The sequence below is a fragment of the Prionailurus viverrinus genome, chromosome B4 (assembly GCF_022837055.1).
Source record: "Prionailurus viverrinus isolate Anna chromosome B4, UM_Priviv_1.0, whole genome shotgun sequence".
Lineage (NCBI taxonomy): Eukaryota > Metazoa > Chordata > Mammalia > Carnivora > Felidae > Prionailurus > Prionailurus viverrinus.
In genome coordinates, this window is record NC_062567.1 from 60,706,407 (window position 1) to 60,729,549 (window position 23,143).

Sequence of the window (23,143 nt, forward strand, 5' to 3'; positions counted from 1 at the left end):
ATTTTTGGGACAGAGAGAGACAGAGCATGAACGGGGGAGGTGCAGAGAGAGAGGGAGACAACAGAATCGGAAACAGGCTCCAGGCTCCGAGCCATCAGCCCAGAGCCCGACGCGGGGCTCGAACTCGCGGACCGCGAGATCGTGACCTGGCTGAAGTCGGACGCTTAACCGACTGCGCCACCCAGGCGCCCCTCTTTTTATTTAATTCTATGAGTGGGGACACAGTTACTCAAGTCCCAAAGTTATTCAACATATTTATATTTAACAAGGCAAAGGATGTTAGGATACCTTAACTTCTATCCCTTTTATTCCCTTGATTTATATGCTACTGTTTTGTAACTCTGTTTTTACCCCCACAACTATTATTATTTTAAGCAATTTGTTTAAATTTACCTAAATATTTGCTACTTTATCTATCCTTCTCAGAATTTTAATCTAGGATCTCTTTTTCTGCCTGTAGAACTTTGTTATTTAGGGTCAGTCTGATGACAACTTCTCAACCTTTTTCCTAGTCAAAGTCTTATGCCCTTGTTCATAAAAGGTTAAGTTTGTTTAATCTCTACACTCAATGTGGGGATCAAACTCCATACCTCAAGATCAAGAGTCACATGCTCTTCCCACGAGCCAGCCAAGCACACCACCCCCCCAAGGATATTTTTGCTACACATATATATAATTCTAGGTTGATGGGGCGCCTGGGTGGCGCAGTCGGTTAAGCGTCCGACTTCAGCCAGGTCACGATCTCGTGGTCCGCGAGTTCGAGCCCCGTGTCGGGCTCTGGGCTGAAGGCTCGGAGCCTGGAGCCTGTTTCTGATTCTGTGTCTCCCTCTCTCTCTGCCCCTCCCCCGTTCATGCTCTGTCTCTCTCTGTCCCAAAAATAAATAAACGTTGGAAAAAAAATTTAAAAAAAAATATATATATATATAATTCTAGGTTGAGAGTTACTACCTCTTGGCCCACTGAAGATATTAATCTATTATTTTTTGGCTTCCTTTGTCCATACTGAGAACTCAGCTTTTAGTGCTGTTCCTTTGAAAATAGTCTTTATTTCCTCACTGTTAAAGAACTATTTTGTCTTTCATGTTCCATAGTTTCATATAATCATCTATGCGTGAATTCTATCATAAAATAAATGCTTATTATCTCACTTTTAATTTGTTAGTCTTCTTGAATCTGTGAAATAGAAAATAAAATCCTTAGCTGTTTTTCTCTTTCCAAATCTACTACCTCTTTTCGACTTTGGGGTTCCACATTTACTTAGCATTTGGTCTGGTCTCTGATTATTCCTTACTAATTTGCTCACTTATCAATGCTACTTTTAAAGACTTAAAAATATGTATTTCTAGCTTTTACTTTTTTCAGTGAGAGTTGGTCAGAAAGAATACCCAGTCTACTCCATTACAGGAAACATACATTCCCTAACATGATTTTTATTTTAAATCAATTTTAATAGGAAAAGCACATAAATCACAGCTCTCGGCTCAACTCTTGCTTGTCCACCTCCAACCATGTGTGCTACCAGCTGTATGCCAAATGCCATTTAACTGCTAAGGAAGTGGGAAACCATCGCCTGTAATTAAGAAGGTTTGCTGGTTAGAGAGATATTTTGTTGCTTTTACCTTTTCCAGTACGTGAGATCTAAAAAGGAAAAAACTGGCGTTCTGTTAGAGCCAGAAGCCATCTCTGTATCTGAGCCATCATCTGACTGGTTACTATAACAAGGAGACTGAGCTGGGGAGGCACTTGAGGTGGTACTGTGAGCATCAGAATCTGCAATAAAGAGGGAAAAAAAATTGTAATTTAATTTCATTATATGTAACTAAGGCTCAACATAAAAAACTGTGAGTTAGTAGAAAGAAAAAAAGAATTTATTTTCTATTCACTACTGATATTTGAAGATATTTGTACAAGTGTTTCTAAAAAGAAAATGAGGCCGTAAGCTTCCAGGAAGATATGAGTAGACATACCTTTCCCCATTCCTCCTGCTAATAAATAAGTACAACTAAAAACCCAGGATATTGCATATAAAACAAACCTAATGACTCTGAAAGTTGGCAACAGCTAGAGAGAGAGCTCGACCTAAGGAAGGACATGGTGGTGCGTTCTCTGGTTTTTATGGGTTTTCTTTTTTGCCTCATAAATCCAGTCTTCGAGCTAGAGAAGCCAGCAGCACAGAAATACCGATGGGTATAGACAAAAAAAAAAGAAAGAAAAAAAACCAACAAAACCCTGCTCTCTAGTCAAAGGGGCAGAAAAGTGGCAGCCTAAGCAAGACAGGAAACTTTTATCAGAGTAATAATCACTCTACTCCAGCCAAACACCACAGAAAACAGAGGCCGCAATCCCACCCACTCCAGCAGAGGCCAAGTGGGGAGCCTAAGATTTCCATCCTCATAAGACTGTTACAAAGCACCAACACATCCACCAGGGTGTCAGAGGAAGCCTGTTGAGAAGTCAGGACTTTAGCCATGGCCCACCACAAATGAGTATCCCCACCATGTGCGAACTTCAACTCCCACCCCCATCCCACAGCAATGAGGAGGCTCCTCCCACCTCAGGTGTCAATGAAGGTTAACTGGGGAACCTTTTAACACCACCACACAGTGACAAAGTGATGCCTCTGTCTCATTGCCCCTGATAAAAGGGTGTCCAAAAAAAGACAGTAAAACCAAAGTTTTAAAGAAGATCCATAACATAATTTTTAAAAATCCTAGTTTCAATTAAAAAAAAAAGTCCCTCAAATCTAGAACCAAAATCTGAAACTGAGTGAAAAGGGAAGTAGATGTTAACACCAAGAGGACAGAGATGTTAGAATGATCTAACAAAGATTTTAACATAACCATGACAAAAATGCTTCAGTGAGCCATTATAAACATGCCTGAAACAAAAATATTATCAGCGAATAGGTCTCAATGTATTTATTTTTTTTAATATTTATTTATTTTTGAGAGAGAGAGAGAGAGAGCGAGCGAGCGCGGGAGAGAGCAGAGAGAGAGGGAGACATAGAATCTCCAGGCTCTGACCTGTCAGCACAGAGCCCAACACAGGGCTCGAACTCACAGACCGTGAGATCATGACCTGAGCTCAAGTCAGACGCTTAACCAACCGAGCCACCCAGGCCCCCCAAACACGTCTCAATTTAAAAAAATAAATAAAAGTTATAAAGAAGAACCAAGTGGAACTGAAATTTGAGCTGCGAAAAAAAAAAAAGAAAGAAAAAAAATGCAATAAAAAGCTCAGTGGATGGAGCTCAACAGCAGAATGGAGGGGACAGAGGAAACAATCAATGAACTGGAAGAAAGAACAACAGAAATTACCCAACCTGAACAACACAGAGAAAACAAATGAATAGAGCCTTAGAGACCTCTGGGACTATGACAAAAAAATCTACATTCGTGTCATTGCAGTCCTGGAATAAGAAAGAGGGCGGAGGTGAAAATATACTCAAGGAAATATAATGGCTGAAAACTTGCCAAATTTGGCAAGAGACAAACCTATAGAGAGATTCAAGAAGCTGAGCAAACCCCAAACAGGATATACTCAAAGAAATCAATGCCAAGACACATTGATAATTAAATTTCTGAAAACTAAAGATAAAAGGAAAAAATCTTAAAAGCAACCAAAAACAACACCCTACCAATAAAGGGAAAACAACAGATCCTGATTTAATAAGGAATAAAGGCAATTCATCAGATACAAGCTAAACATTAAACATGATTTAGTACTTTTGCCCTTAGAAGACTCCATATAAATTTACTAGCCAGAAAATGAGTCTTTTGGTGGATGGTCACCATGCTCTAAGGCTATCAAACTGCTATTCTACAGTGACAGCAGTATCACAAATAGGGGTTGAGATTACCACACACACACACACACACACACACACACACACACACCACACCCGCCCCCAGGATAGGTGGATAGAGCAACCCTCCAATTCAAAGAAGCAATTAAGTATTTATTAAGTACTTATCTATTAGACCTCAAACCCCATGTCATACTCTACATGGGAAGAAATAGACCAAAGAAAACCTACGAATAGACCGTAGAATGCTTTGTATTAACAAAATTTTACATATAAAATCCTCAAGAATAGCAGGCTTTAAAGAATGTTGAACATTATTGGAATGTTTAAAAGGCTTCCCAAACAATTAGCAGCAGCAGCCGTCAGCTCTATGCTGGAGAAGAAAACTCACTATCCAAGGAAGTGCTTAATAGCTATGGAACATTTGAAGCAGCAGTTATTAGATCATTTTCTACCTATAAAAATGGCTGTTTCTTATGGTTTAATCTAACACTTGAGACACTAGAATATAACTATATAAAAAGCAGTTAGGAAGAAAACTCTTCTGGAATGCAGGCCTGGAAATTCTTCAAAGAACCACAATTTTTAAAATCTTAAAAATTGTGGGATTTGAAAAGGCACAAAAGAGTAATTAGCTAAGCATGGGGTAGTGGAAGCAGAACACACTATGCACAGGAAGGGAATGGACTCAGCCCAAATATTCTTTGCCTAAAATAGGACCTCCAAAGACTCACTAGGGATTTTCAGCTTTATTCCATAGCAACAAGAATTCATTGTAGATTTTAGGAAGAATGACAAAAAGAAGAAACTAACATTTATACAGGAATTTGTTTTGTTTTACAAAATCTTTTTAGTTGATTATCCCCTTTTCTCGGATAAGAAAATTATGGTTCTATGTTAAGTTAAATTTCATGAACGGTAACTCAAATCCTGATCTTCAAGCTCTAGGTCTAATGCCTTTGCAGTACACCACCCAAAGGAAAGGATATCTCAGGAAAAAAATCAGGTAAATGCAGGATGCAGGGAAGCAAATATATAACAAGAGACAGGGACACCATTTAGTGGGTGATGTATATAAAAATTGAAGTATATCAAAACTGCTGTGTTGCACACAGGTGCTAGCAATTCACAATGCACGTGGGAAAACCCAGTTTCAGTCTAAGCCTCCAAAGCCCACACACCTTTTTCAAAGGGATTTATCTTCAGTCTCCAATCCGTCCCTCCACAACACAGCTTTATAATAAAAATCTAAAATTACACTGGACATATTCCCTTAGGTAAGGTGAAATTTAGTCAGGTTTCACTTTTCCCATAATTAAAGGGAGGAGCTAAGAACATACATATGAATAATCAATTCCTCTAACCTTCAAGTGGTAGAAGAAAATTACTATTTCTCAAACGTTCATTAAAACACTTATTGAGAATGGAGGGTTGGCTCAGTCTTTTTCTTTTCCCCTGGTGATAGCTGGTTAAGAAAGGAACATGTATAAACAATCCAGTTACAAAATGGGTAGAGGATGTTAATAGACATTTATCCAAAAAAGATAAAAAAGGACAAGAAATAAGTGTTGGCAAGGATGTGGAGAAAAAGGAACCCTCATACATTGTTGGTAGGAATGCAAACTGGTACAACTACTGTTGAAAACAATATGGAGGTTCCTCAAAAAACTAAAAATAGAACTACCCTACAACCCAGCAATTGCACTGCTAGGTATTTATCCAAGGGATACAGGTGCACTGTTTCGAAGGGGCACATGCCCCCCACTGTTTATATCAGCACTATCAACAATATCCAAAGTATGGAAAGAGCCCAAATGTCCATCGATGGATGAATGGATAAAGAAGATGTAGTATATATATACATAAAATGGAGTATTACTCGGCAATCAAAAAGAATGAAATCTTGCCATTTGCAACTACGTGGATGGAACTAGAGGGTATTATGCTAAGTGAAATTAGAGAAAGACAAATATCATATGACTTCACTCTTATGAGGACTTTAAGAGAGAAAACAGATGAACATAAGGGAAGGGAAACAAAAATAATATAAAAACAGGGAGGGGGACAAAACAGAAGAGACTCATAAATATGGAGAACAAACAGAGGGTTACTAGAGGGGGTGTGGGAGGAAGGATGGGCTAAATGGGTAAGGGGCACTAAGGAATCTACTCCTGAAATCATTGTTGCACTATATGCTAACAAATTTGGATGTAAATTTTAAAAAATAAAATAAATAAATAAATTTCAAAAAAAATTAAAAATAGAATGATTATTTGATCATATTACCCTAATATTTTGATAAGATATATGCACCCCTGTGTTTACTGCTGTGTTACTTACAATAGCCAAGATATGGAAGCAACCCAAATGTCCATCTATATAGATGAATGGATAAAGATGTGGGGGTGGGGAGTGTCTGCAATGGAATACTACACAGCCATTAAAAAGGAGATTCAAAAAGAAAAAGGTTTCCAATGAAGTAGATGGAGCTAGAGAGGATTATGCCTAATGAATAAGTCAGAGAAAGACAAATACCATGTAATTTCACTCGTGTGGAATTTAAGAAACAAAACATGAACATAGGGAAAATAAAAAGACTCAACTATAGAGAACAAACTGAGGGTTAATGGAGGACACTTGTTGTGATGAGCAGCGGGTACTGTACGTAAGTGATCAATCACTGAATTCTCCACCTGAAACTATTATTACACTGTTTGTTAACTGGAATGTAAAGAAAAACTTGAAAAAAACTTTTAAAGAACATATAGTTAAAATACATACCTATTTCATATCACCTAAATATTTTACTATAAAGTATTAAAATATTTTAGTCGAAGATTAAATATATCATCAGAATAACTATGGACTGGTAACACCAACTTAAAAGAGCAGAAAGTTAGCAGATGATCTGCAAAGGCTTCAGAGTCGTGGGCACTGGTTATATACTACCTCAAGGAGCAGGGTGGTGTTGCAGAAAGAGCAAACAGCTTTGAAGCTAGACAAACCTGAGGTCAAACTCATCTCTATCATCTTTACTAAGTAACCTGGCTCAAGGTTAAATCACCACTCTACTTCCTATCCTAATCTTTAAAACAAATTACTGAGATAACTATGTGTGTAAAATGCTTGGTACATCTACCAAAATGTCCCAAGAGATGACAGTTTTCCTTTCCTCACTCTACCTTATCAGTGTATTTAACTCTCTTTTACCATTTTTCTAAAACAAGCATTGATGATATTTTGTCTAACAGCGTCCTACAAATTGTTTTTATAATCCTGAAAACTCTCTGACCAGTCCACAACCTCATCTACAGTTTTGAAAAAGCTCTGAAAACAGAGTCTATTTATTCCTAACCCATTTGGCCACAAAATCTGGCCTGACATGAACTATAACATTAGGGTAGCCAAACCTGACTAGCCCATGCAAGTTTTATTTATTCCACCTTTGTGAATATGACTACATTTCTACGACAGAAATACTAATGCGTTTGATTTCAGTTGTTTTGCCTCAGAAACCCTCCCCTCATTGTGTTACATATAACAAACAACATTATATGCACTGCAATTCCTTTTCAAAAGCTGAAATCTAAATTCCGAAATACAGAAGTACCACTACAGGTGCTCTCCCCCTCAACAACTTCCTTTAAGAGTAGATGAACCTGATATTAATTTATCATTCCTTTCCCATTCCATCACTCCACACAACACACACTGTCCCAGAAACCTGAAAGTCCTGAGACTAGCTTTACCGCAATATGTAAGTTATGATTTCTAAAGTTACTTTCCAGAAAACCTGGGCTTTAGTCTCAGGCTGTCCACTAATATTATTTACATACCTTTCTGCACATCTCCAGACCTCTATTTCTTTATGCATAAAAATCAAGTAAACAAGCTTGAAAAATTCATCTTCTAGAACTTAACATGTCAATAAACAGATCAGAGTGGTCAGAGCGATCTCCATACAATCTGAAGAAGTGGTCAGCTAGTCAAATTACTTTTATGTCATCAGGACTAAAGATAGAGTTTCAAGGGGCACCTAGGTGGCTCAGTCAGTTAAGCACCCAGCTTAGCTCAGGTCATGATCTCTCAGTTGGTGGGTTTGAGCCTCATGTCGGGCTCTGTGCTGACAGCTCAGAGCCTGGAGCTTCCTTCAAATTCTGTGTCCCCCTCTCTCTGCCCCTCTCCTCCACTTCATGCTCTCTCTTAAAAATAAACATTAAAAATAAAATACAACAAAATAAACATTAAAAATTTTAAAAGATTTCATAGAAATATCTCTACCACGTTGACAATGCCTTGTAACACTTTAAAGAAAATAACTTTAAAAATCTATACATACCATATGCCACCCCCAGGTAAAAATAAAAACCAAACAACTATTCTTAACTACTCTTGTTTCAGTATCAAAACCTCAAACTTACTGTGACGTTTGAATTCCTTCTGTAGTTTACTGATCTGGTTGCTTTTTATCCTGTTTCCAGATAAAGTTTTCACTTTCTTTGGTTTCAATGTTGTCTTCAGACTGGGTCCTGCCCTTGCATCTACCACCTGGAAGAAAATACTGAATATTTAATACCACTTAAAAAATGACACCTCTTGTATTCCTTTAGTTCAGACAAATGCCTATTTGAAGGAGCCTAAATTGAGAAGCAGTTTTCTACTTAAGAGTGTTTGAGAGCCCATGTGCACTTTTAATCATCACATGGTCTTAAAGAATAATTTATCTCGTGGGGTTTTTTCTTCAAAGCAGGCAATAGTAACAATATACTGTACAAAAAATTTAAATAGATTTATATATGGTAAGAATGACCCAAAAGGTTAAAGAAAATCAAGACTTACAACAACTAACATTTCTATCAGACAGTGTTTTACAGTCTGCAAAAAGCTTTCATACTTTTTTTTTTTTTTTTAAATAGAGAGTAGACACACGCTCCCAGGAGGGGCAGAGACAGAATCCCAAGCAGGCTCTACCCTGTCACACTGTCGGTGCTATGCCAGAGGCAGGGCTTGAACCCACAAATGGTGAGATCATGACCTGAGCCAAAACCAGGAGTCAGATGCTTAACCAACTAAGCCACCCAGGCTCCCCTTTCATACACTTTTGAGTTTACTTTCACTACAAAGCAGTAAGGGGACTATTTGTTAACTCCAATTTAGGGTGAAAGAAAACAAGAAATTATCTTTTGCCTTATTTCACTAAACTAGTAAGTGGGCAAGAATGGGTAGAGAGGGATACAAGACTCAAATTAACGTTTTCACAACTATGCTTTATGTTCTTTTCACCATACACTTTAATCCCTAAGGTCATTTACATGATGGCAATGGCATGTTCTCCCATAGTCTACCATGGCCATTGGTCTAGACCTACACGGTACTATTTCTTACAAATTTATTCACATTTACTATTTGCAGATTTGTACCCTTAAAAAGGTTGTCATCACCTTCAAAATCACAATTTTCAACTTCTCCAGACAAACTATTAAAGAAAATTCCCTTTTTATAAATTAACAGACCCACAAAAACCTATCAAAATAATGTAACACAATAACCAAAGGAAAATGTAAGGCTAATACTAGTGTTAGGGGGAAAAAAGATAAAGAATAAATGCATGCTGGCTTAAAAACAAGTATTTTGTATAAATGCCATAAATGTTTTAAAAGCTAGCATAAGACTTAACAGTGCTGTTCTGATCACTGAAAACCAATGACAAAGGGCAAACAGAATACACATTTACATACCACTATAATCTCAACTAGATTTAAATATACAGAGTAAGAATAGCTTCCACATAACTGATCACTATGTGTTATATTTTATACATAAATCTCATTCAGTTCTCACAACAGCTCTGTGGGATAGCTACTATGTTTCCATTTTATAAGTAAATGGAACTTGCCCAAAATTCGCAACTAGTAACGCAGGATTCAAATCCAGTTCTGGTGCTAAATCCTATGTGCTCATTATACTACCTCCAGGAATTAGGATAAATGTTCCCGAGATGAAAAAAGGATCCATATCTAATTAACCTTAGGAAATACATGAAATGCACACTGTGAATCTCTAAAATGGGGATACTGGATACAGCCTTAGGGAAATGATACACTACTCAAAATTTTGCTTCTAAACATGCCAAAATGTTAAGTAATTATATCTGAGCAGCAACTTGTGTTTTTCTTTATTCTTTTCACTTTTCCATCTGAGGAACGTACTACTTCCTAAATTGGGAGAAAACTAATGTTACTTTAAATGTTATAGAAGTTATCTGGGCACTCAGGTGGCTCAGTCAGTTAAGCACCCAAATCTTGATTTCAGTTTAAGTCATGATCTCACGGTTCATGGGATTGAACACTGCGTCTGTTAGTGCAGAGCCTGCTTAGGATTCTCTCTCTCCCTCTCCCTCTCTCTCTCTCCCAAAACAAATAAATGTAATACAGGTATAACTGAGAAAGACAAAAGATGAACTAACATGATTCCAGTTTTTTTTTGATCCTGCTGGCAATTTCTTCCATCTTTTCACAAGCAGGACACAGGCATTACAGATGTCTCCTGAACGAGTCTCATGCAACCTAGTAAGAAAACAATCAAACTTTTATTAGACTCATTTATATTTAAGAATTCATGCGAGTGTATTTCTTTTGGAAAAAAAAATCCAATTACAGTTTATAGATGCTATTGCTAATTGTCCTGGATGATACAGTTACATAGTTTCTATAGTACATTTTAGAAATATAATTAACTCCTAGATCCAATGAACCAATTCTATGTACTGCAATTTGGTCATTTTAAAATAAAATAATAATAAAATTTAAGACCTAGAGGAGATCCTGGTCACTATGGTTTAAAACAAGGTTGTCCACTTAATCTTTTCTGAAGTGTGTAGATATTTCCATAAGCAACAAAACGCCACTCTTTACATAAAATAATGTGTCATGATATTCTGGTTTTACAACACACAAAACCCAAGAGGCACTGTAATTTTTAAAAAATGATTATATCTGCATAAGGGGAAGAAATCTGTAACACTAGTCAACCAAGCTCTTTATAAATTATATCTTTGAAGAACTTTCATTACTACACTTTTCCTGTATTATAAATACATACAGAAAAATACTGGTAACTTTTATCATGTATACCATTGGAAAAGAAGACATTAAGTGACAAATGTAATTTAAAAAGGCAAAGTTGGCAGAAATTCTTTTTGACAACCTTCAAAATAAGCACAAAATACAGGATTAACAATAAGTAATCAACAAGTATTTTGATAAGAGAAACAAAGTGGTAAAAATAACTTCTAACATGGGAAATGGTTCAACATGAACTATTCTATTTTATCCAAGTATTTGTTGGAAAGTAAATTCCACTTTACTAAGCAAGTTTATTGTCAAAAGATAAATAAAGAACAAAATTATAAAATGAAATGTACCCTGACAGATCTCAGGGCAGAACATTAAGTCTTATTAGCATCCTCAGCAGGATGGGTTAAAATACATTTCCATAATTTAGAAAAACAATGCAAAGAACAGAAAACTACCAGAGGACAACTAGTATAAGAGAGAATAAGAGTAATTTCTTCAAAGTCTTTTATATCTTGGTGTTAAAAACAAAAGAGTTTGATTATAACTACAAGGGGCTTCACAATTTGTAGTTCCTTATAATCTGGAAAAGGGTAGGCTGTCAGTATTGATTTGTTTTAAAAGCAAGAACCTTAAAATAGCCTAGATGAGAATGTAAGTGATTTTAATTTATTAGCACATTGCTCCAATTGCCTGCCTCGCCTGGAAGGATTTCCGTAAGCTATGATCTTTTTCACTCTAAGAATGGTAAAAACATCAGATGATCTTACCCAAAACAGCTCTGGAAGTCCTTTTCATAGCGTTTACTGTCAGTGAATCGAGAACTGGAGGACTTAGCTCTGCAAATACAGCAGCCCTCTATACTTCGGTACATCTTTGGCTTGTGAAAACCAAACATCTTTTCTTCTGGGCAATAGTCTGTAAAGCCAGGGGAATTGACACAGCTTTATGAGGGCTATAACAAGAAACCATTAAAAGAGAGTTGTCTGCTCCACCCCAACCCTGGCAACTTGATATTACATGACCAAGCCAGACAGAAGGGCTGTGGGGAAGTCCTCCTGGATCTCCCTCCATTTTTGGCACTACCCCGGCAAGTGTATAAAACACAAAAAATAACTCAGTTTTTTAACAAGGTCGGTCTCTATCACACCTCCTTCTACCCTCCTGGCCACACTCATTCTAAAACTGAGGGGAGGGAGGCATTTTTAAAAATCAACTTTTTAAGCAAAAAATGTAACAAAGTCTCCCCACTATAAAATGATGGAATCATGCACAACAAAGGGCACATCCTAAAATGTAAAGTAAGGCACCCCCTTTCTATTCTGCACCTTTACACTGAAATGATTCCCAGCTGGGGAAGTTTTGAGCATTTACCATGACCACTATTTGACATTAAGCACACAAGTAGCTCAATAGTCATCAACCCATAATACCTTGCCCTATGGGAAGTTTAGAGGGGATTTCTTCTGTGATAAAGAGAAGTTCTAAGCTGGCAAGTTGACTGAAAGGAGGATGTAAAATTCACAAAAATCCAAAGTCAGGATTTAAGAATAATAATTTTATAAAATCATTAAAATGGATTAAAAACGAGCTCATATTTCCTGACCATTGGTCTGTTCAGTTGTTACAGAGGTTTTTAGAGCTCTTCTATGAAGTCCTGTGCCTGAGCAGTGAGGCAGATATCCAAGAAATGTAGGGTGAGATAAACTATTGATTCTCATGATCAAAAAAAAAAAAAAAAAAAAATCTCAACATCATGCAAGGAAGGAAGAAACAGTCCTAGAGCTAGACGTATAAAAAAAATGTATTTGGCAGTAAATACATGCCTTAGAAGAAATTTAGAATATCCAAACCGGGGGTACTTTGGTGGCTCAGTCGGTTGAGCATCCGACTTCGGCTCAGGTCATGACCTCATGGTTCATGAGTTGGAGTGAGTCTCACATGGGCTCCCTATTATCAGTGCAGAGCCCTCTCTGGATCCTCTGTCCCTGGCCCCTCTTTTTCTGCCCCTCCTCCACTCTCTCTCTCAAAAATAAATTAAAAATATTTAAAAAAAAAATACAAACCAAGGGCCATTTTCACCAGAACATCTGGACTAAGAGAGGGAATAAAAAGGCAATGAATATACAAACTAAACCCCAATGGACAAGTGTATGTAAGGATCCAACTAAAAATCATCATAAAAGCATCACATACAGCATCAATAAGTTACTAATACCAATTAGACTGGTGCTTATACTGTTAGGAGTTATAACCACAGAACACTATCCTTTTAAAGTTCTTTTAGAAATACACTGAAATACAGGAGTAAGACAAAAACTTTAGTACTCTGGATGATCTCTCGTCTGATCCCATTTCACCTCAGTTCTGGTTAGTATACCAGAGCAAGTACTTATGAAAGCAATTCAGAGAAATAATGTAATATCCAGGCTGTGTGTATGTCTCTCTGAGATGGAGGAATTCTGAAATATGGGCAAGGACTTTTGATTTGTTTTTAAGAAAATATTTTATTAGCAAACAATCAGCTAAACACTGAAGCTTTCATTTTAAACAAGGGCTATTGTTTATTAAGTGTTCGTTAATGTTTTTGTTGGTGAGAGAAGCAGGCAAAGAAGGGAGATGGGTGGGGCAGAAGTGCACTGATGCATTTCAAAAATTAAGTTTAAAGTTTCTTCAATTTAAGAATTGTTAAAACAAGAAAATATTCTTAGTTGATTATTTTTGTTCAATGGAGTACTTGGGAACTTGATTTTGAGAGAAAAAAAAATAATGAAGATACTCCATAGTAGGAAAAGGTGTGGGGAGGCCTGTGAAATGAAACAGTTTTTGTTTGCTTTTTTTTCAAATAAACCCAAGTGATAAATGAAAATGGTTATGTGTTGCTTTGGAAAAAAATGTCAAATGACACAGGATAATTAATACAAATTAAAAAAAAAAAGTGGTAGAAAAGTAGAAGTTATTGCTTCAATTTGTATATTCCTGTTTTGAGGCCAAAATGTTCCATAACTCTTTCCAGTCCTCGCACTAATATGGGGGCTCCCCAAACTCCCCTAACATTCTCCATTACCATCAAGAAGGTCAAAAGTCCACACTTCCTCTTACAGCTTCATCAATGACTCTAGAAAACTTCAGCCTCCCTTCTCAGCAAGGACAAAGGAAGTACAGCAAGAAAGGCCAGTTCATTCCATTAATACACAGACCAAATCCTATTACAACAGATAGATTCCTATCTCTCCCCTCACAATCCCCTACCCTTTCCACAAATAAACATGCCAACAAAACCAAACAGTATTTGAAAAACAAAACAAAAAAAACACAGCATTCGGGTAGGAACTACTGCCTGGATTGACCAAGAAACCAGTTTGTGCCAATCATTATGCTTGGGTTAATCGTAACTCTAAGAAATGTTAGGGTTATAGCTAAATACTGAGGCTTTCCTTTTTATAATCAGCTATTGTGAATCAAGTGTTCATCTTCAATATGATTTTTTAAAATTTACTTTAATACTTTTTTTTTTTAGTTTATTTATTTTTGAGGGGCGGGGGGGAAGGGCAGAGAGGGAGAGAGCAAGAATCAAAAGCAGGCTTAGCACCATCAGTACTCAAACTCCAGACCCAGGAGATCACGACCTGAGCCCAAGAGCCCCTTCAGTATGATTTCTTTGTTGGTGGGGATCTCCACAAAACTGACCCAACAGCCCTGCAAGACATCCCATTCTTCAGATTTAATAATATTCGTCTTTACATACCAGGCAAAATAAAATAGCCTGGTATCTTCTGACTGATCCTTTATGCAGCTCTGTGACCTTACGTTCGTCCTAATAAAATTCAGCTTAAATATCTGAAAGTGGTCTAAATCCTAGGTCCACACTCTTCCAAGCAGTGTTAAATGCAGTAAGGTGCAAGGCACTTGCCCTGATGCAACACACAAGTAGCATATGAACCTTTTAATGGATGATTACTTAATAAACTTATTAAACCTTTTCTGAGCTTATTCCTGCACTCAAGAGGCACCTGGGAATCTGCAGCAAATACACAGGGGTTTCATTTTGGGCTTTGTTTACAGCAACCCAGTTAAGCAGTGGTTGGTGTTTAACCATTTTGAGCTTTGCGGAGCCCAGAGACTAATGAAAGCATTTTCACAGAATCTATAGACCTACATGTGTTAAAAACTAACAAACAAGAAAAACCCCTACCTAATCTCCAGAGGAAAATTAAGGGCACAAAATGACTCTGAAAGCAAGTGATTTTTAGTATTTTTTTAATGTTTATTTTTGAGAGAGAGAGCATGAGCAGGGAGGGGCAGAGAGAGGAAGACAGAATCCCGAGCAGAATCCGTGCTGTCAGCAGAGCCTGATGTGGGGCTCGAACTCACGTACTGTGAGAACATGACCTGAACCAAAGACAAGAGTCAGACACATAACCAACTCAGGCACCCAGGCACCCCCTAACTTACTTTTTATATAGAGAAGGAGGTAGGTAAGCAAGACACAATTTGATTTTAAACTTGGGATTTCGTTATTTCAACAAACCTGGTGGTTCTTTAGAATACTTCTTTCCTAGTTCCACAGATGTACAATATTAAATGATTCCTCCAGAACAATTTATTCGTTCAAATGACACTGTAAACTGTTAAAGTATTTGTGACTTAAAAAAAAAAATTTTTTTTAATGTTTATTTATGCTTGAGGCAGAGACAGAGCATGAACGGGGGAGGGCCAGAGAGAGAGGGAGACACAGAATCTGAAACAGGCTCCAGGCTCTGAGCTGTCAGCACAGAGCCTCATGCGGGGCTCGAACTCAGGGACCACAAGATCATGACCTGAGCCAAAGTCAGATGCCTAATGGACTGAGCCACCCAGGTGCCCCTATTTGTGACTTTTGTATCTATTCTCATAGGTGTCACATTAATTCAGCAGTTTAAAAAAAATTTTTTTAATGTTTGTTTATTTCTGAGAGAGAGTGAGCAGAGCACAAGTGGGGGAGGGGCAGAGAGGGAGGGTTACAAAGAATCCGAAGCAGGCTCCAGGCTCTGAGCTGTCAGCACAGAGCCCCACGCCAGGCTCGAACCCACGAGATCATGACCTGAGCCGAAGTTAGACTCTTAACCAAATGAGCCACCCAGGCACCCCTAATTCAGCAGTTTTAATAGAAGGAAGCTATTACCATCTGCTCCCTAATTGATGAATAATTATAGAAGAGAGTGGACACATACAATCTCGCTCTTAAGCATGTGGGGAAAACAGAAGAAAATTAAGTTTTGAGATAGAGCCAAAAATGAGTAAAGACTTAAAATGATTATTAAAAACTGCCATTTGTCTTCTAAAATTAGATAATGGTGATGGATGCAAAACTCTGTTAAGTATACTAAAAACCACTGAACTGCATACTTTAAAAGTGAATTTTACAGTGTGAATTATATCTCAGTAAGCTTGTTTTTAAAAATGAAAATAGGGATGCCTAGGTGGCTCAGTCAGTTAAGCATCTGACTTCAACTCAGGTCATGATTTCAAGGTTTCTGAGTTTAAGCCCTGCACTGGGCTCTGTGCTGACAGCTCAGAGCATGGATCCTGCTTTGGATTCTGTGTCTCCCTCTCGCTATGCCTCTCCCCCACTCACTCTAGGACTCTCTCTCTCAAAAATAAATAAACATTAAAAAAAAAGTCTCTAGCGGGTGAGGATGGAGGTTGTGGAGAAATGGGAACCCTCTTGCACAGCCAGTGGGAATGCAAACTGGGGCAGTTGCTCTGGAAAACAGTATGAAGGTTCCTCAAAAAATTAATAGAACTACCCTATGACCCAGCAATAGCACTACTAGGAATTTACCCAAGGAATACAGGAGTGCTGATACACAACAGCATATGTACCCCCAAGTTTGTAGCAGCACTTTCAACAACAGCCAAATGATGGAAAGAGCCTAAATGTCCATCAACTGATGAATGGATGATAAAGATGTGGTTTATATATACAAAGGAATTTTACTTGGCAATGAGAAAGAATGAAATCATGCTATTTGCAGCAATGCGGATGGAACTGGAAGGTATTATGCTGAGTGAATTAAGTCAATAAGGACAGATATCATAAGTTTTCACTTATGTGTGTCTTGAGAAACTTAACAGAAGTCCATGGGGGAAGGGAAGGGGAAAGAAAGTTATAAACAGAGAGGGAGGGAGGCAAACCACAAGAGACTCTTAAATAGAGAGAAGAAACTGAGGGTGGATAGGGGGGTGGGGGAGAGGGAAAATGGGTGATGGCACTGAGGAGGGCACTTGTTAGGATGAGCACTGGGTGTTGTATGCAAGCCAATTCGACAATGAATTATATTAAAAATAATGATAAAAATAAAAAATCTTTAAACAAAGACCTAATCTCTCTAAATTAATTAATTAATAAGAAAAGATGAAAAGAAAGAAAAGAAAATAGACTAGGGCACCTGGGTAGCTCAGTTGGGTGTCTGACTTGTGGGTTTCAGCTCAGGTCATGATCTCATGGGTTCATGGGTTTGAGCCCCAAATCAGGCTCTGTGCTGACAGTTCAGAGCCTGCTTCGGATTCTACCCTGTGTCTCTGTCTCTCTCAAAATAAATGAATAAACTTTAAAAACAGAAATGAAAACAGACTGGGTCACGAATTCTCCTGTCTTTATATATCTTTGCAACCTCAACATCTAGAATAATGCCAGTCACTTAGTAGGTACTCAATAAACGTGCTGATTCAACTTTTTTAAAAAGTTGTTTTTTAAAAAAAGTTGTTTATACAACATTTCATGTTTTACAAGGCACTTTCATTAACATTATTTCTTTGGCTGCTATCAGCAAACAACCACAAATTTTAAAAAACAGTCAGGGGCACCTGGGTGGCTCAATCAGGTAAGCATCTGACTCCTCATTTCAACTCAGGTCATGATCTCATGGTTTGTGGGTTCAAGCTCCACATCATGGAGCTGTGCGCTGACAGGGCAGAGCCTGCTTGGGATTCTCTCTCTGCCCCCTCTCCTGCTCGCATGCACACTCTCAATATTAAAAAAAAACTGTAACAAACACGAATCAACCAGCTAAATTACTGTTCTGTCCAAATTAATTCAATCTCCCAAAGTTAACAAGATTAAATGGTTAAGTCAGCAAAAACTAGAAGAGAAATAACTGTAATTATATGGGCAAATATTGTAACATAGACAACAAAAAGTGAATTTTTGAAAATGCAATAATTAATTCTAAAATATGATTAATTGGTTGTTTTTTTTTTCACTTTAAAGCTGTACATTTCATATAAATCTAATGATCAAATTAACAAAAGGATGGGGAATGCAACCTTAGTGTTAAAACAAGGAAAGTGTGGGGGCAAACTGTTTAAAAAAAAAAAAAGGAGCAAATCTATTCTTTATTTATTTATAAAGTAATCTGTAGGCCCTACATGGGGGGCCTGAACTCATGCTCTTGCCAATTGACTGAGCCAGCCAGCAGCCCCATCGAAAGGACCAATTCTAGTGTGATTCGGCAGCACATATACTAAAACTGGAACAATACAGAGAAGATTAGCACGGGCCCTGCACAAGGATGACACGCAAATTTGTGAAGCGTCGCTTATTTTTTGGAAACCAATTTGACAATGTATATTAAAAAAAAATGATAAAGGAGAAAAAAAAGGACCAATTCTAATCTAAAGAGATTATGAAGCCAAAGAGCAGGGATGATATATTTTACACTTAATTCAACACACATAGGTTTACTAAGTGCAATGTAATATAAATGGAAACAAAAGAAATCTTCACAGCAATAGCTAATATTGAAGGTATAATATTTAATTCTAAGTTTATTTATTTTTTTTAAACATTTTTTTTTTTAATTTTTTTTTTTTAACGTTTATTTATTTTTGAGACAGAGAGCGACAGAGCATGAACGGGGGAGGGTCAGAGAGAGAGGGAGACACAGAATCTGAAACAGGCTCCAGGCTCTGAGCGGTCAGCACAGAGCCTGACGCGGGGCTTGAACTCATAGACCGCCAGATCATGACCTGAGCGGAAGTCGGATGCTTAACCGACTGAGCCACCCAGGCGCCCCTTTAATTCTAAGTTTAAAGACGATCTTTTAACAACACTAAATTCACTTTAAGCCTGACTTTAATCAGGAAACAGTATCAAGAGGGGGACCTGAGTGGCTCAGTCAGAAGAGCGTGCAACTCTTGATCATAGGGTCAGGAGTTCGAGCCCCATGTTGGGTGTAGAGATTACGTAAATAAATAAAACTTTTTTTAACAAGGAAACAGTATGAAGAGTAGTAAAATGCAAATTTTAAAGTTTTTAAGTACCCTTTTAAATATGGAATTGGAGACAGGGAGGTGAAGAACTTAATTCTGCAGAGTATTGTCTTATCTTTTAAATCTTACAAGGGTGATAATTTAACATCAAGGAAAACAGAGATTTATTTTGTTATGATAAATACAACATCCAATAGGCTCACCTTTTTTGGTACACTTTGAAGGACACCAATAGTTCCTCCTAAATATAACTTCCCAATTCCACTGTCCAGATTCCTTTCAGGATGTAAAGTTTTTCTTACTTTCAAAAATACCTTTCAAAACTCAAAATGCAAGGGGCGCCTGGGTGGCTCAGTCGGTTGAGCGTCCGACTTCGGTTCAGGTCATGATCTCACGGTCGGTGGGTTCGAGCCCCGCGTCGGGCTCTGTGCTGACAGCTCAGAGCCTGGAGTCTGCTTTGGATTCTGTCTCCCTCTCTCTGTGCCCCTCCCCCACTGGTGCTCTGTCTCTGCCTGTCTCTCTCAAAAATAAACATTTAAAAAAAGTTAAAGAAAAAAGAATGCAATAGATATGTAACATGTGCAGCATGGGAACTATCCAAGATATCTTGTCTGTAATATTAAGCAAGTTGAGTAACAACTATACAGTACAATCCCATAATGGGTTTTTTAAATGGGACTTTAAGTACATAAACTGACTTTCTAAAATGTATTTTTAAAAACGAATAACTAGTGGTTACCTCTGAGGGAAGCAAGAATGAAGGAAGATTACTTTCACTTTACTCCCTTCTAGCACCATGCCCCAAAACCTTAGTTATCATCGCACACCTTGACTTAACCAAAGTGGTAGTAGCTGAAACAGCTCAGAGAGCTTAAACAAACTTCCTCAAAGACATACAGATGGAGAGATACCCAGTGGGAAACATAGTCCACAGCAGAGAGTACAGAAGAGACATAGAGTAGAATGGGAAGGAAGCTGCAAAGAGACAAGCAAAAGATTTGTAAAGTGGGAAGGAAGCAGCAGTGAACAAAGACAAAAGGAACCAAGCAACCAAAGACAACTTTGAAGTGAAGGAGATGGCATTTCTTTAGAGCTGAACTTTAAATGACAGGATGATGGGAAAGGAAGAGATATAAACACGAAAAAACACCCATGATCAAAAGTTATGAGCAACCCTTAGTTGCTGTAATTTTTAATGCCACCCGCGACACCATTTTTAGTCAGTGGTATGCTATCTTTAATCACCTGTAAGTACAGGATCCAGTAAACACTAACAGTGTAACTGGAGCAACACTTCACATAAAGAGTCAACCAGGACTAAGTGTGTTTTGTGTTCTGCTGCTAGGCCACTTGGTTGCAATGTGCCCTAACAATAAGACCTGTGTCATCAGCGCTTAAGGAAAGTCATGAAGCTATTGAACACGATTATTTCCTCTTACCTGTTTCCAGACACTAGTCCACATCCCAGCATCAGAAGTTCTGAATTTACTTTACTCACTTTTAAGGGACAAATTTTAACTTGCCTAGAGGAAAACTGAGAAAGGATGGTAGACCCCACCTGTTGCCAACGGCTTCTCCAAAAATGCACCTAGTCTCTGAGAAATTATACGGTAAAGTATTTATTATGGCTGTCTACGAAACCCACACTTAGCAGAAGAATGTAGAACTCATCCTACAGGAAAGAGGTCAAACTCAGAAATAAAGTCTTCAACTGAAATAGCATAGGTTAAAAATAAAAAAAAAATCACGAATCCAGGTCTCTGGAGTTTCAGACAGTGTAAAAAAATACTAGGTCCTCCCATTTTGATAGAGTGAAAAAACACTGGGTATGCCGATTCTAGATTAAGAGTGATTCCAGTGGATGAAAAAACTGTAAAGGTTGGGGAGATAGTATTAATCTTCTCTTAGATGATTAAGCAAATAATCAGTTAAGAAATGTAACTACTGTTGAGTCTGGTGAAAAAAGCACTATAATGAGTCAAGTTGGGAGTCTAATTCTGCGTTTGTCTTTACAACTGACTAGGAAGTCACTTCTAATTTTATTTGCCCCTCTGCAATATTAGGGTGAAATCTCACCTCCACTTTCCAGGGATGCTGTGAATCAAGAATATGAAAACACCAGTGTCTATATACCACTTATTCCCTTGAACTTATAGGACTTACACACAGAAATATAAACTCAAGGCACCAGGGTGGCTCAGTCAGTTAGGTGTCCAATTATTGATTTCGGCTCAGGTCATGATTTCACAGTTCGTGGAATCAATCCCCGCGTCAGGCTCTTCACTGACAGCACGGGGCCTGTCAATCCCTGTTTGGGATTCTCCCATCCTGTCTCTCTACCTCTCCCACACTCACACTCTCTCTCTCTCAAAATAAATAAATAAACATTTTTAAAAAATATATAAACACTATCCCAGGATATGTCCAACAAATTAAACTAAGGGTAGAATCCTGATTTCTGAAGGCTTTCTTTTAAGTTCCGGTTTGTGCGAAGAGAAAATTGGGTCTTTTCTAGGAGATTTTAACATCATGAAATTGGACTATATTCGTTCTGTGAAGCTGTTCTCCTTTCTGAACTTGAGAAAAATGTTAAGAAAGGGGGTATAGCCATACATACCTGGTCTGACCCAAACCGCAGAAAATTTCCTTAAGCTGTCTGACCCTTCCATTTCCTCACCTATAAAATAAGGATAAATCCCAACTCTTCTGAGTACAATCTGTAAAGCACCAACACAAGGACTGGCAAGTCCCAACCTTTAAACACTCTAAATTAATTACATAATCTTCTCTCCCAAACATGTTCCTCCAGAGTTCACTTAACCTTGGTCATCACATATACAGTCACACAAAAAATCTGGAAGTCAACTGGGCTCTCCCTTCTCATCTTCTGCATGACCCTCAACATGTCCACTATGAAATCCTTAAAAATTCTGTTTCTTCCTTCACTTCTCTGGTCCATGTCCCTTCTGTCCCTGCTGCCTATTTGTCCTTCATCGTGGTGCTGGAGCCTCATAACCGACTTCCTCAGAACCTTCAAACAGGGGATCCCTTCCTAAAGCTCAAACAATCATCTCTTCCAAAGTATCAACATGGGCTTCAGGATAATATCTAAACTTCTTGGCAAGAAATGCAAAGCTTTTCAGGATCTGGCCCTGCCTACCAGCTGCTCCGAACTTGGAATCCTGATATTCCAGGATTGTCAAACCAACTTTATTAACTAGCCACATCTCTACTCAGGTTGTTTTACCTGAGATGGTTTCTCCCTCATCCCCTTAACTCAGGAATTAAGAATTTTTAACAAAATCTGTCTATATGTGTATTGTAACACCTAACACAAGATTTTCACATACTTGTTTGCTCTATTATCTCCTCTACTCAATGGTAAACTGTTGCAAGGCAGGAACTAAGTCTTATATTACAACCAGGTGCTGACTGTACATGGTATACAGACACTGGCAGAATTTGTTAATACCTGAAGACTGGGATAGGCAAAACAGATCTGAATACTATATTTATTGCACAGAATGGGAAACAGTGTCCACAATAAAGAGGTGTATTTAAAAACTAGTGTTTTTAATTTAATGGAGTCATTTTTCTTTAACATTTAGTCTAGAGACTTTTGTATAAAAAAATTGTGAGGTTCAAAGCTTTACAGGAAATGGAAACCAAGTGAATTACTTTAATTAGAGAAGATTAATAATAAATAACTCAATGCTTTCATAACAACTGGTAGAAAAATACTTATTGCTTATTTGAAGCAAGTATGTGGGGAGGAAAAGATCAGGGGCAAAATAAATCTCAAAACGAGAGCTGTTCAAACTCACCATACATTAACATGAACCAAATTAAAATAACATTAAAACAAATCAAACTTATAATAGGTGGAAACAATACAAAGCTAGAAACGCATCATTTTAGATTAACTGCAACTTTCGTACTTCTGGTGCAAAAAGAAAACCTCCCTTGAAAACAAACTGCCTTCTCTTGGACTAGATGCATTCCCAGATCATTT

General features: G+C 37.8%; 1 protein-coding gene and 1 non-coding gene across 5 annotated transcripts in view; one reads left to right on the forward strand and one right to left on the reverse strand.

Annotated features, from left to right (window-relative positions):
• The window catches only part of SINHCAF (SIN3-HDAC complex associated factor), a 31,909-nt gene that overhangs the window by 3,798 nt on the left and 4,968 nt on the right, over positions 1–23,143 (reverse strand). For all 4 annotated transcript variants that reach the window (XM_047867665.1, XM_047867668.1, XM_047867669.1 and 1 more), the window contains exons 2-5: positions 11,649–11,796; positions 10,272–10,371; positions 8,227–8,353; positions 1,620–1,770 (exon numbers count right to left, since the gene is read on the reverse strand). In XM_047867665.1, the coding sequence (XP_047723621.1) occupies positions 1,620–1,770; positions 8,227–8,353; positions 10,272–10,371; positions 11,649–11,776 (506 nt within the window). In that variant the 5' untranslated portion in view covers positions 11,777–11,796. The remainder of the gene's footprint in view (positions 1–1,619; positions 1,771–8,226; positions 8,354–10,271; positions 10,372–11,648; positions 11,797–23,143) is intronic.
• Positions 18,362–18,466, forward strand: LOC125171368 (U6 spliceosomal RNA). The gene has a single exon (XR_007154287.1). It is a non-coding gene; the product is annotated as a U6 spliceosomal RNA (small nuclear RNA).